This window comes from Myxocyprinus asiaticus, chromosome 31 (assembly GCF_019703515.2).
Source record: "Myxocyprinus asiaticus isolate MX2 ecotype Aquarium Trade chromosome 31, UBuf_Myxa_2, whole genome shotgun sequence".
Taxonomy (NCBI): Eukaryota; Metazoa; Chordata; class Actinopteri; order Cypriniformes; family Catostomidae; genus Myxocyprinus; species Myxocyprinus asiaticus.
Window position 1 is genome coordinate 10,307,492 of NC_059374.1, and position 14,928 is coordinate 10,322,419.

The following is a 14,928-nucleotide window of genomic DNA, read 5'->3' on the forward strand; positions in this document are numbered from 1 at the left end:
ACATATCTAACATATTTCAACCCAAAAGCAAAAGAAAGATACGGCAGATGGGGAGCATATTCAGAAAGCTGTTTTAAAAAACAAAAGTTTATTTTTGCAATTCTGTTTAGTGGCACTATTGGTGCAGAAATTTCACACTGCTTTAACAGACCCAATGAAATCATAATAGGAGATTTGTAACTTCATTCATATTTATAAGCTTTTCCTGGTCTGTGACAAACTAAAGGATATTGTATATTTAAAAAATAAGGGACAAGCCCTTCGATACGTTGGACCTTCGAAAATGTCAACATCATGTCAAGTCCTTTAAGGCCATCTTGGTAACTATGCAAACTATTCTCTATGTAAGCAACAGAGCTGTTCATGTTGTGGAACAAAAACCTAGAAGATAATTTGCATTTGAGCCATGGGTTTCCTCAGGAATTTCCTATGGGTTTTCATAATTGCAGTTTATATTTATGAGTAAAATAAGGCAAGTGGTGAAAATTACTTGACTTTAATGTTTTGTTCTAGAACATAAATTACACACAGTCATACCTCAAATGTTAATTTTGAAGCTAATGTGTTTTTAAAAAAAGCATGTTGCTATCACAATGCTTATAAAGGACTGCAACTAACATGATAGTGGGAGACGTGCTTTACAAGATGGACGACTGCTGTAGCCCTCATTTAGCGGGGGGTTAGCAACATGCAATTTTAAAAAGACACAACGGCTTCAAAATCCACAATTGAGGTATGACTGTGTGTAATTTATGTTCTAGAACAAAACATGAAAGTCTCTTCCACATATCTTATCTTACTCATAATTTGAATATCCCTATTCTGAAAACCCACAGCATGGGTTCTGGTCCCATGGAAACCAGGAAGTAATTGTGTTCACAAACAGTGTTGAGCATGATTTGGAGGTTGCATTTTCCCACTACGATTACAATTTTACTCCACTGTCATTTGGGTTTAGGGTTAGGGTTTGGGGGTAGAGTTAAAAAAAATGCATTCCTGCATTACATCATTTACAACTAAAAACAACTCTCATTACAACTCACTTTGGGCTCCACTCTGTGGATATTTGACCCCAAGACCAGAGCTTACATATGCCCATTCATTCATCAATACTTCAGCTACTGTGGGCAATGGTTCGAACTACAGTAAGCATGGGCCAATTTTTGCTGAAAAACTTTTGACCTACTGTCCCTGAATTTTCAGTGCAACCAGTTTGTACAAGTAGAGTTTATATCTGCTTTAATGGGGATCCCCAAAACTTCGGTTTCAATAACATCTTTCGAACCAGGAATAAAATCTGACAACAGTGATATACATTTTGCTTTAACTCAAATCATGCTTGAAGAGTATTTTTCAGGCTAGTACAGATAATGTGCAAACTCATTTAAAATTTAGTTGGTACATAAAAAAAATCTGTTTAAAACTCACTATAGTAAGCCTACACCAATTACTTTACATTCAGAGCTGTCAGGTTTGATTAGGTGGGAAAATTCAGACTTCCTTCATTGATACTTTACACCATGTCCATAAACTAAAAAAGGGTCCAGCGACAGATATGCTTCTTAATTGCTCAAAGGACAGATTTTTCTGATACATGTCTTTTAGAATTTTCTTCTTACTTTTGATGACTTCTGGTACAGCTAGTTAGATGCGCTCTATTATGGTGATCACAGGCAATCATGGGATACCTCAAACCATGAGACTGGGGGAAGTGTAACAGGTAGGGGTGGGCGATATGACCAAAATCTTATAACAATATATATCACAATATAGTAATTTTTTCTGGAAAACCAATACAAATCAGTTAACATAATAAATAACCATATTGCATTGCCTGTTTTTGGAAAATCTAGTCAGTGAAATAATTACTTAAATGAAAACTACTTATATAATTTACTCCTTATTTAGAACTTGACAAATAGTCAAAGTTAAAAATAAAATAAATACTCGGTTTTAAATCAACCTTACCATATAACTCAATTTCACATTATGCCACATTTCAGTCTGGTATGTTGTTAACAAATATTATTGTGAACTTTCCTCTAGAAACTCAAGATCTCTTCTAAGCAAAGTTACAAAGAAAATATAAAAATTGTAGTAAAAATATTTGCAGAAAATACATTTCAAAAATATTTATAAACACTTCTTGCAAATAAAAAGAAAAAAGAAAAAAGGACAGAATTAATGCAGAGCGCATCTTTTGGCTTTCGTAATAGTCTTTAGCATGCTTCAATTTGAGGTGGTAAAAAAGATTGTTTGTATTACCACAAGTGATTATCGTTGACCGACACAGTTTGCAGATTACATTTTTCTAATCTGTGTCAGCTTTTGTGAACCTACACCACAGTCGCACCTGTTTTAACAAGCTCCACTTCATTTTCAATTGATTATATCAGCAATAATTCATCAAATGGTGGAGAAGTACAGATGTGCGGAGTAGTCAAGCGCACCTCGGCATGTTAAAGAGATGATCCAGGTATCTGGATCACAGTGTTCCAGTAGAGTGTGTCAGATCATGGTGGACTGCTGCAACATCCGCTATATAGTGCTCAGAATTTGCCTGCAAAATTAGAATGGCAAAGAATCAGCAACGAGTTTACGGCGTGTTTGCGGCGCTGCCTGATCTGCATAATTCCTTTAGTGAATCTGCCTCTAAACAAACGCGCGCAAAAAAATTTCGGCCACAATTTATTCCCTGCTCAAGCCTGGTTTCAGTCTCATGTGAAGTGTACCCACTGATAGATGCGTACGCGCTTCGCACATGGATATTTACATATCGCGATGTACACTTTATATCGTCGCCACGATATATATCGTCATATATCACCCAGCCCTAGTAACAGGCATGAACAGCTTGGCTCTACAGAACAGGGGAAATAACAGTGATGGAACACCCAGTAATGGTGAGAGGAAGAAGAGCTTGAGAACAGCTGAGACTCCCAGTATGACTTTCCTCACTGCCAGAATCCCTCCTCCAGGCAAAATACAGAGAGCTCCATTCCCTCAGGCTAGTGTTAATTCATTCACATGCTTGTGGTAACACCATCAGCTACACTATCTCTCTTCTCATTAGGAGCTCTGTAAATGCTGTATATTTGCATAAGTCTTGGCATAAAAGATTAGATTTTTTAAGAAAATGTGAGAGGTGCTTGCCCAGTGCTAGGGTATTGCTATGCGGTTGGTTTTCTGAGTGGTTGCTTGGGTGTTACTAGTGTGTGCTGGGTGGCTGCTTACTAAGCCCAACCACAAGTCTTTATGGTATTCTGTTCTCTAGATATGGCTCGGGTCCCTCCTTCAATGTAAGTCTATGGAATGACTTCACCCATTTTTTTACATATTTATAGCTTTGAAAAGTACTGGCACACCTCTACTCGACAAGCTACACAATTTGAGGTAACTGTCATGTCTATAGCATAAAAGGTGCAGGACGAGTTATGCGCCAAAGTTTAATAATTACTGTAAATTAAGGGATGTTGAAAAATCCGTAATCCCAGCTCTAGGCAATAGTGATAGTGATGCTTGCCTTAGCAAACATGACTAATGACAATGATGGTCCAATTGAACTAAACTTTATTTGAATTTAAAGATTGAGTTTTAAAGATTTGAAATCAAAGTTATTCTAACATACTACAATTTGAAAAGCATACCATAGAAAAATACCATAGAGATCCCTCTGATGGGTTTCTGACATCATTTATTCAAACAAGAAAAACAAAAAAGCTAATTCCTAATGGATTCAAAAGGAGAAAAGTGGATCCATGCCAGTTGTTGGGGATAAGTTCAATAAACAGAGACTTAAGAATAGTTACCACTACCCCCACCAAAAAAAAAAAAAAAAAAAATACAAAAAAAATCTGTGATTATTTACTTACCCTCATGTTGTTCCAAATCTGTACGCTGTTATTTTTTTCTGTAGAACACAAAAGGAGAATTTTGAAGAATCTTTAAGCAACTCTTTTGAACAAGAACAATAGACCATGGCAGTGAAGCTCCAAAAGTAGTGCAAACGACTGGTGCACTATATTCCAAGTCTTCTGAAGACATTCGATAGCTTTTTGTTTGGAATACATGGAAATTTAGTTGTTATTCCCTGCTACTCTTCCCCTCTGCCAAATCCCTGAAATCGCATTTGTGTTTAGAGTCAAGTTTGACATTATTAATGCTAAACGCCATTGGTTCTTGTGTTATCGAACACGACTAGCCAGCCCGAACATGTGGAATTTAGAATGACACTTGAGAAATGTAATGGAGGGGAAGATTTTCAGTGAATAACCTAAATTTCTGTCTGTTCCTCACATTAAGCTATAAACAAGTCTTCAGAAAACTTGGAATATATCTAGAGCCCTAAGATTTCCGAGATGCAGAAAACATGGATGGAATCATGGAATCCGGTCATCAAAATGGAATTAACTATAAAATGTGGAATGTCAAGGAATTTTACATATTTGGGATAAAATTAATGTATGAATGCAAAAATAATACAATTAAAATGATATGACCTAGTGTGATGATTAAACCACAAAAGGCTGTGATTTGATTAAATAAATATACAGTCTGCATGTGCTGCGGGCTTCAAAATAATGTGTGAAGCTGGCTGCTCATACACCGATAACAGACTGTTCCCGTTTAAGGCTAAATAGTCTGATCATTTGCATCACAGGTGCTCTGTGTGTAGCAGATTACATTAACCTCGAAGTACGCAGCACATGCAGACTAATATTATATATATATATATATATATATATATATATATATATATATATATATATATATATAAATAATTAAATCACAGCCCTTCATGGTTTAATAAGCATATTAAATCATATTGCGAACTGCTCATCCAGAGGTGGGAAGCTACCATCAAAAATAAACAGAAACTGAAAGGGCTTCACTCCAAAATAAAAGCTCAATTGAACTAGATGCATGAAATTGAAGAAATTGTGAAAGAAATACATCACTACTAAACTCAGCAAAAAAAATGTCCCTTTTTCAGGACACTGTATTTTAAAGATAATTTTGTAAAAATCCAAATAACTTTACAGATCTTTATTGTAAAAGGTTTAAACAATGTTTTCCATGCTTGTTCAATGTACCATAAACAATTAACGGTCGTTAAGACACTAACAGCTTACAGACGGTAGGCAATTATGGTCACAGTTATAAAAACTTAGGACACTAAAGAGACCTTTCTACTGACTCTGAAAATCACCAAAAGAAAGATGCCCAGGGTCCCTGCTCATCTGCGTGAATGTGCCTTAGGCATGCTGCATGGAGGCATGAGGACTGCAGATGTGGCCAGGGCAATATTTTGCAATGTCTGTACTGTGAGATGCCTAAGACAGCGCTACAGGGAGACAGGAAGGACAGCTGATCATCCTCGCAGTGGCAGACCACGTGTAGCAACACCTGTACATCTGAATATCACACCTGCGGGACAGGTACAGGATGGCAACAACAACTGCCCGAGTTACACCAGGAATGCACAATCCCTCCATCAGTGCTCACTGTCTGCAATAGGATGAGAGAGGCTGGAATGAGGGCTTGTAGGCCTTTTGTAAGGCAGGTCCTTACTAGACATCACCGGCAACAACGTTGCATATGGGCACAAACCCACCTTCGCTGGAACAGACAGGACTGGCAAAAAGTGCTCTTCACCGACGAGTCACGGTTTTGTCTCACCAGGGGTGATGGTCGGACTCGCATTTATCATCGAAGGAATGAGCGTTACACCGAGGCCTGTACTCTGGAGCTGGATCGATTTGGAGGTGGAGGGTCCGTTATGGTCTGGGGCGGTGTGTCACAGCATCATCAGACTGAGCTTGTTGTCATTGCAGGCAATCTCAACACTGTGCGTTACAGAGAAGACATCCTCCTCCCTTATGTGGTACCCCTCCTGCAGGCTCATCCTGACATGACCCTCCAGCATGACAATGCCACCAGCCATACTGCTCATTCTGTGTGTGATTTCCTGCAAGACAGGAATGTCAGTGTTCTGCCATGGCCAGCGAAGAGACTGGATCTCAATCCCATTGAGCACGTCTGGGACCTGTTGGATCGGAGAGTGAGGGCTAGGGCCATTCCCCCCAGAAATGTCCGGGAACTTGCAAGAGCCTTGGAAGCGTGGGGCACACATCTCACAGCAAGAACTGGCAAATCTGGTGCAGTCCATGAGGAGGAGATGAACTGTAGTACTTAATGCAGCTGGTGGCCACACCAGATACTGACTGTTACTTTGATTTTGACCCCCCCTTTGTTCAGGGACATATTATTCCATTTCTGTTAGTCACATGTCTGTGAAACTTGTTCAGTTTATGTCTTAGTTGTTGAATCTTTTTATGTTCATACAAATATTTACACATGTTAAATTTGCTGAAACTAAAAGCAGTTGAAAGTGAGAGGATGTTTCTTTTTTGCTGAGTTTATATAGTGAAATGTAATATTCAATGTAGTAGTAGTAACGATAATAATAATAAATCAATTCTAATTTGATTATATTTAAGCAATATCTCACAAGCAAGAGTGCTATCAATAATTTCATTAATACTGTGATGCTCTGCTGTGCAGCTCTATATTTAACAAAACATAAATCCAACGATGTGTTTTGAATTCTGCTGTGAGGATCTGTATAGAAACACTTCATTTGATAAACAATAATGCAATGGTATGTGGAAAAGTAATTGTTCTGTTTTCATTTAATGTAAGTTCTAAAAGTTCATTTGATTACAAAGTTCAAATGTAATTTTAAAACACGCAATTCAGAAAGAAAGAAAATGGAGAATACAGAAATTTGGGGAAAAAAACGGAATTTGAAAAAAATTAAATAAAATGGATTTCATAGGGCCCTATATATCACACAAGTCGTTTAGACTACTTTCACGCTCTTTAGTGCTTTTTGGATCTTGACAGATGTGTGAAGTGGTCTACCAACTGTCGTTGTATGGAAAAAGCAGCAGAAAATTTCTCCATTTGTGTTCCACAGCATAAACTAACAGCAGGGTCAGTAAATAATTACAGAATATAATTTTTTTGGGTGAACTACTCCTATAAGAACTTAGTACAGGAGGTGCTTATGGGATGGCAAGTCTTCCATTTTAAAAAATGTGAATGAAAGTAACTGTTCCACTGTTGTACTTCAATTACAATGTTGTGAACCTCAAGCCAAACATGCTTGAATACACACACTCAAATCGCATTTCAAGGCTGTGTAAATGGGGCACAAATGAGCGGGAATTTTCATTGATGAAACACAGAAAATAGGTCATTGTTGCGCATATGAAAGCATCACTGTCACATGGTTGGGCTCCTATCAGTGAACAACGATCCTTTTCATCCGTTTGTGATAAACATGCTCTGAGATCCTACTAGCCATATGAGGAACATGGCTCAGGGTAGAGCTGTGCGTATGAAAACGTGTAAACCAGTAAAGATTTTGGAACTGTTTTATATGTCCACAATGCCTTCGAATGTGTCTCATCCTATTAAAATCAGAACTAGTCAGTTTTACAGTCTAGTGTTTTTCATCCAAGTTTTTCATTGTGTGAAGCTGTTTTTGCATCAATGCCAGACTTAGCATTCTTTTGTTATGAATGGTCTTATCTTTTGGTTGGAGTCCATTAAGTTCCAAACAATGTGAGAACATAACCAAATGAAGAGTAACTTCCATTTGTATAGTGTTTAATTGCACTGTATTACCACATTATCCATAAATCGGCATTGCCACATGATAAATGTTCCATTGTATTTCCAGCAAAAATTACTATTAGGGTTCTCACTGTCAAGAAAAACCTAATGGAAAAAAGTAATGGAAATGAATACAATCTAAGAAGTCAAGGAAATTTCTGTAGTGAATATAATTTAGTCTAGTTATGCTCAGCTCTAAAATATTTCATTGATTAGTAGTTGTGGGATTCAAACGAAACCTGTCAAGAAAATGTCCTGGTCATATTTCACATGGGTTTTTTGGATTGTGACATTATTTTCATGACACTTAAAACACACTTTACCAACCAATTCTAATAACCACAACACTTCCAGATGTTTACTATTCCCATTGCTTTCAATAATGATTCTCATTATCGTTATTTTTACTATATTATATTAAAAAAAATGCTGCTGTACTGTGATTTAAATAGCTGATTACAATCAACAAAAATGAAAGGCTGTACCAAGGGAGTGCTACTATGATGTATTAATACTTTACAATTTAAATAATATATACAGTATATTATTTTTTTTCTAGCTGTAGTAATGAGAACTGGGGGGTAACTGCCATGAAAATAATGTCACAATGTAAAAAACCTTAAAGAACTATTTAAGTTCAATAGTTAAGCTTAAATAACAGCATTTGTGGCATATTATTACCAAAAAAAAAAAAAATAGACATCCATACTTTTCTTTAAAAAAAAGAAGCAAAAATCGAGGTTACAGTGAGGCACTTACAACGGAAGTGAATGGGGACAGTTTTTGGAGGATTTAAAGACAAAAATGTGAAGCTTTTACATTTATAAAAGCACTTACATGAATTCTTCTGTTAAAACTTGTGTATTACTTGAGCTGTAAAGTTGTTTAAATCACAATTTTTTTACAGCCATTTTAGGGTTTGTTGACATTACATTGACATTTTTTATCCTGGACAGACATTAGCAAAGGTAACAGAAATTAATTGGTCAAAAGATGTGGGAGCCCTGGACTATATTGTGATATATTCCTTGATATATACCGTGATCTAGAATTACTAACACCGTCACAACGCCCAACCCTAGGTCGGGGCTCATCGGGATTGTTAGGGTAGCTGCAGTGCAGACAGATCAGCATGATAGCTAACACAGCAAAATCAACAACAAATAGTAACATGTTAATCTGGGCTAATCCAAACAGACATGCATCAGGGTGCAAATATCCAAAAGATCTTGACCGTTGATCCTGATCCTTTTATCTCTTCACTCCCCATCCTTCCCTCCATCACTTTCAACCTCCTTCCTGCTCCCACGGGTGAAGTAAGAGCAGCCCGGTAGCCGTGCAGTTGTGACCGTTTCTCTTATGTGTACATTTTTTTTCTATTACTCAGTCAAGGGCAGGGCTCTCTGGGATCCGATGTTGCAGACACATTGCAGTCATCAGAGAAAACATAAGCCTAACGGTCAAATCATTATTTTACATCATCAGCTATGTTAACGCACTCATGAAAGGGTTTCTGACATCATTACAGCTGTTTTTTGCAACATACTATCGGAAAATCTAACGTAACTTAACATTGCATTGACAAAATTGATAGGTAACGCTTGTAGAAACATGAAAAGCACACACACAGGCCAGGAAGAAAAAAACCCTGTTTAGCAACAAGCCTAGGCCTTATTTTTGATACAAAGCACCACTAGAAAAAATAGGGATCATTCAGGGGCAAAGTGGGGCATTTTGACATTATGAACATCAGCTGATAACTAGGGCTGGATAAAAATATTGATTTTCTTGATCACTCATTTGAGTGATCCCGATATAGAATCTCCCTTGTGTCAGTTGTAAAATCTATCAACAGTCTTAACAACGGATAATAAACTATTTCTATTTCTTAGTAAATTTTGAGCTGTCACTAAAATTTTCAGGGCCCAGGACAAAATTTTCACCACAACTGTACAGAGCCAGTCTGGCCATTCTCTGTTGACCTCTCTCATAAACTAGGCATTTCTTTCCACAGAACTGTAGCTCACTGGATGTTTTTTGTTTTCGGCACCATTCGGAGTAAATTCTAGAGACTGTTGTGTGTGAAACTCCCAGGAGATCAGCAGTTACAGAAATACTCAAACCAGCCTGTCTGGCACCAACAAACATCCATACGATTATCTAATCAGCCAATCATGTGGCAGCAGTGCAGTGCAGTGCATACAATCATGCAGATACAGGTCAGGAGCTTCAGTTAATGTTCACTTAAATCTTCAGAATGGGGAAAAATGTGATCTCAGTGATTTGGACTCTGGCATGATTGTGGATGGAAATGATTTGTTGATGAGAGAGGATGAGCCAGACTGGTTCGAACTGACAAAGTAACTCAAATAACCGCTCTGTACAATTGTGGTGAGAAGAATATTATCTCACAATGCTATTCCGAGATGCGGGTTGGTGCTGTTTTGGCGGCACGAGGGGGACTTACATATTATATTAGGCAGGTGGTTTTAATGTTGTGGCTGATTGGTGTATCAGCATTATATTGGCCATCAGCATCCTGCTCTCTAGATGTATTGGCTATTGAAAAACCCAATACAGGCAATGCTTGTAAAAATATGAACAGGCCTAGAATAAAAACTCAAGGTTTAGCAGAGTACATAGGCCTCATTTTGCAAAGCAATCTCCAAGCACCAATAGGGATAAACAGGATCCATATAATACGTCATATTCCTCAAGGTTGGAGATTGTTTTCATATTAATTTCATTACCTTTCTTTCAAGAGGCCTCTTGCTACCGTAGCTTGCAGAGAACCGGTTTGACCTTGAAAGGAAAGGGAGGAAGACAGGGAGGGTTGGGGCGGCAGAATGCGAGCTCACGCATCACACATCGAGGAACACCCATCCCAGTGAAGAAGAGGTGCTACAGAGTTTAGCATTGCGTTCGTTTGACCGAGGCACACAACTACAAGAAAATAGTTTCATGCAAAGCTGGTTACTAAGCAACTGGGTGTTTAAGAAATTACAACCTCCGACAATAATTATGGACAATTTGCAGTTCTGAGGCGAATATTCACACATATTGCATTGCAAAACAAGGCAATATAGTCCTGGTTACTGTATGAAATATACTACAGTACAGTTCAGAAATATAAATGACCTCAAATAAGAGGATAAAAAGGATCACTGGTGCATCTTTCCACAATGTTCCCCTTAACCCAAGGGCGTAGATTTGGCTTGAATATTGGGGGGGTTACAGTGTGAAGAATTTACATGTTTCCATTGATCATGGTATTAATATTGGGGGTTGGGGGCATATCCCCTGAAATCTATGCCCATGCCTTAACCCTTAACCCTTAAACCCCCTAAGAGAACAAATTGTGTCTAGGGATGTGGAAATTTCCTCTCATCCTCTTGAGCCGGCCTGTGAACCACAGCAATGATCATTTGCATATCAGAGGCTACATCACTACGGCCGAGAATGATTGACATCTCAAATATTCTAAGAACATTTTCGCACTAACTGACTATTCCAAAAGGCAGTGCGAATTTTAGCTTTTATGCTATCCATTTTCGCTGTATTAATGAGGCAGGAACCACTCACAATTACGGAAATCTAAAACTAGTGACGCTAAATGAACGTGTAGGAGATGGTGCGCGAGTGCAGGTGCGAATTCGCAACAGCGATTTATCGCGTTACGAAAAAACCGCCGCTTGAATTACCCCCACACATTTCACATCCAATGTGATAGGCCTACTGTAGAGAGCGCAGTAATGACATTTTGTAAAGTCTATTCATAGACCTCAAGCCTCCTGTGAAACTGCATGATATGTACGCGAATATCGCAGCCACGCTGTTAAATTAAAACCCGATTAATAGCTGAAATCCCTCGATGTTTGAAGGTCGCGTGACAGGATTCATAATTAAGTAACGGTACTAATGGTAATTTGTGGACTACTGCAACATATATGGATTCATTTAGGCAAAGACTTGCTTGACAACATATCAATAAGCGCCATCTAAACCTTTTTAAATACAGACTCGTTTTAAGCTGACATCACATTTTTTGAAAGAGGATTCCTCACGAAATATCTGCGGTCGATTTCCAGTGCTTTTACATAAGGCGTCTGAGTGACTTACAGCCTGTGGACATTGTCTAAATCAACCGTTTTATACATTGGTATTAATTTGTTTATTGTCTGGCATTGATACAACGCCGAGAAACCAAGGAGATGAGTGGTTATGGTGAATTGCATGCCACATAATAACGGATTGTAATCGACAGCACAGGCATACAAGCCCATGGCATGTCTGTCTTGTATTTTGGGTTAGAAATGTCTAATATAAAACCTTGTCAATGCAACAGAGCTTTCAATGAATTGGGGCAATTCTTGTATGAATTCCATTTGGCACTGAAGATATGCACCAGTGTATTTAATAACGCGTTTCTGCCTGCTGCAAAGCACGAGCTAAATCAAAGATAGTTTAATTAATATCGTTTCGAAATCTGAACATCAGTTTTTAAGGTGGGCACTTCAACACTCGTCAAATAGCAATTACTCACCCCAACTACTAGCAGTGCGCCCGATGAATTCCCCCGTTCGTGGGTTATAGATAAAATCTTTCCAACTCGTCTGTTTCTCGTCAGCTTTCTCCTCTTTGTTGGCCATGGCGTGAATAGGATGAATAAACCAGTTTGAGGACGAATCAAAAAAAGCGTTGGATCAGGCTTGCCACCTTTTTGTTATGAAATAAATGAGGTGCACAGTCTTCCCACGCGGGTCGAGACTGCAGCAGTGAGTGGCACGCTCAGGATCTCAGTGGCGGCGTTTGAAGCGCTAAGACGCATGCGCAGCCGCACCGCAATTCCAAGAGCCGCATCCAAATGTAGAGCATTGATTCAACATCATTTCTGCAAGATTTACGCAAACTCCCATATAGAGGTGATACCTCTATATGGGAGACTGGGGCTAGTTGTAACCTGATTTTGTTGCAGGCGAATTTCTGTAAACACTTACTTTGAAGTTGTGACTTCAAAAAGCTATTGAACATTTCCACCATTATTCTTTAGCGGGGAAAGTTGTCACAATGGGATCCTGCTATTTAATGCCACGGATTGGAGAAGAATATCTTAGTATTTCATATTCAATCTACTATCTGTATTTAAAAAGTATTACAGCCAATTTAAAGGATTTCCAGCTAAATTTAATCAGTAACACAATTCTGAAACACAATTCATAGACCAGCAAAGATGGAAAATATAACTAAAATATAAAGTGGTTGTTTTGGTCAACAGAAATCACAATAACAAATTGTATAAAATTGCAACACAAAATAAATGTGACAAATTGCCCCAGTCTAACATTTAAAAAATACCCTTGTCCTAGATCACAGTTTATCCCTTAGGTAAAATCTACATTATAGTTTACTTTTCCCTTAATGCATCATAATGTATGTATTTGGTTTCATTGTGCTCTCTTGTTTACTCGAGAGCTATTACAAAAATTATATTGGATTTTTAGTTTTGATGATAGAATTCACAACAAAATGTGCATTTATACAACCAGTCTTTTAACTTAAAACCTTACAGTTACTGAGATATACACTTATCGAACACTTTATTAGGTAAACCTGTACGCCTACTTATTCACGTGATTGTCTAATCAGCCAATCGTGTGGCAGAAGTTTAATGCGTAAAATCATTCAGATATGGGTCAGGAGCTTCAGTTAATGTTCACATCAACCATCCAAAAAGTGAAAAAATGTGATCTCTGTGATTTGGACCGTGGCATGATTGTTGGTGCCAGACGGGCTGGTTTGAGTATTTCTGTAACTGCTGATCTCCTGGGACTTTCACACACAACAGTCTCTAGAGTTTATTTATAATGGTGCCACAGACATCCAGCGAGCAGCAGTTTTGTGGACAGAAATGTCTCATTGATGAGAGAGGTCAACGAGAATGGCCAGACTGGTTTGAGCTAACAGAAAGGCTACGGTAACTCAGATAACCCCTCTGTACAATTGTAGTGAGCAGAAGAGCATCTCAGAATGCACAACACGTCGAACCTTGAAGCGAATGTGCTACAACAGTAGAAGACCTCAGTTATCTGAGCTACTGTCTTTGTCAGCTCGAACCAGTCTGGCCATTCTCCGTTGACCTCTCTCACCAACAAGACTATTCCATCCGCAGAACTGCTGCTCACTGGATGTTTTTGGCACCATTTGAAGTAAACTCTAGAGTTTGTTTTGCATGAAAGTCCCAGGAGATCAGCGTTTACAGAAATACTCAAACCAGCCCGTCTGGCACCAACAATCATGCCATGGTCGAAATCACTGAGATCACATTTGTTCCCCATTCAGATGGTTGATGTGAACATTAACTGAAGGTCCTGACCCGTATCTGCATGATTTTATGTAGTGCACTGCTGCCACACGATTGGCTGATTAGACAAATCACATGAATAAGTAGATGTACAGGTGTTTCTAATAAAGTGGTTGGTGAGCGTACTTTTTGTGACACCTTCCCCATGTGATAACTAGTCCGGCTCTCCTATATAGGTTTAAAGTAATGCGCATTATTATTATTTACGGCATTATCCCTTAAATCACACAAAACTGAAGTTGCATGAATCCTTTTATTCATGTTGTTTCTAGACTGCATATCTTCAGAATCAGGTCTGATCTCACTTCAACCCTCTGTGGTCCATATCGTACGACCATTGGAATATTTTTCATGTTTTTTGAAAATTTGGCAAACATTGCCATATATCAACTCTTAACCACAAAGGAAAATGGTAAAAAATTTTAAAAAATAAAATAAAATAAAAAAAAAAGTATAAATTCTGAAAAAGTATCAATTTCTCCTCGAATTCAATTAATATTCCTTTTGAGATGATACATTTACACATTTCAAATGCCTACAAACTCAAATTGAGTAAACCATTATAATTCATCTTTGAATATTATTCTTAAAAGCTCTTATATTAATAGTGAGGATGAGCTAAGTCTGCACTACTCTTTTTGCTCTTTCCATAGAATATGTTCATTTAGACTGAACAGAAGAAACAAATTCATAAATGTATCCACCCCTCTACTAATACAGAAAGAATAAAGGTTCTTGTACAACTGCTAAGATTATTACACAATGCGTATCAAGGTTTAACATTGATATTTAAAAATGTGTATACCAATATGCAACACTTCTAGTATGCTTCAGCTTTAAATACCTTTAAAATAAAAGTTTTTTTGTAGACCAGACCACACCAGTGA

The 14,928-nt window shown here is 37.9% G+C and overlaps 1 protein-coding gene across 1 annotated transcript in view; it reads right to left on the reverse strand.

Moving 5' to 3' along the window:
- LOC127422014 (sodium/potassium-transporting ATPase subunit beta-3-like) overlaps positions 1-12,493 on the reverse strand; it is a 42,432-nt gene extending 29,939 nt beyond the window's left edge. Inside the window, exon 1 of the mRNA XM_051665320.1 lies at positions 12,224-12,493. Coding sequence (XP_051521280.1) covers positions 12,224-12,329 — 106 coding nt within the window. The 5' untranslated portion in view covers positions 12,330-12,493. The remainder of the gene's footprint in view (positions 1-12,223) is intronic.
- Between the last annotated feature and the right edge of the window lie 2,435 nt (positions 12,494-14,928).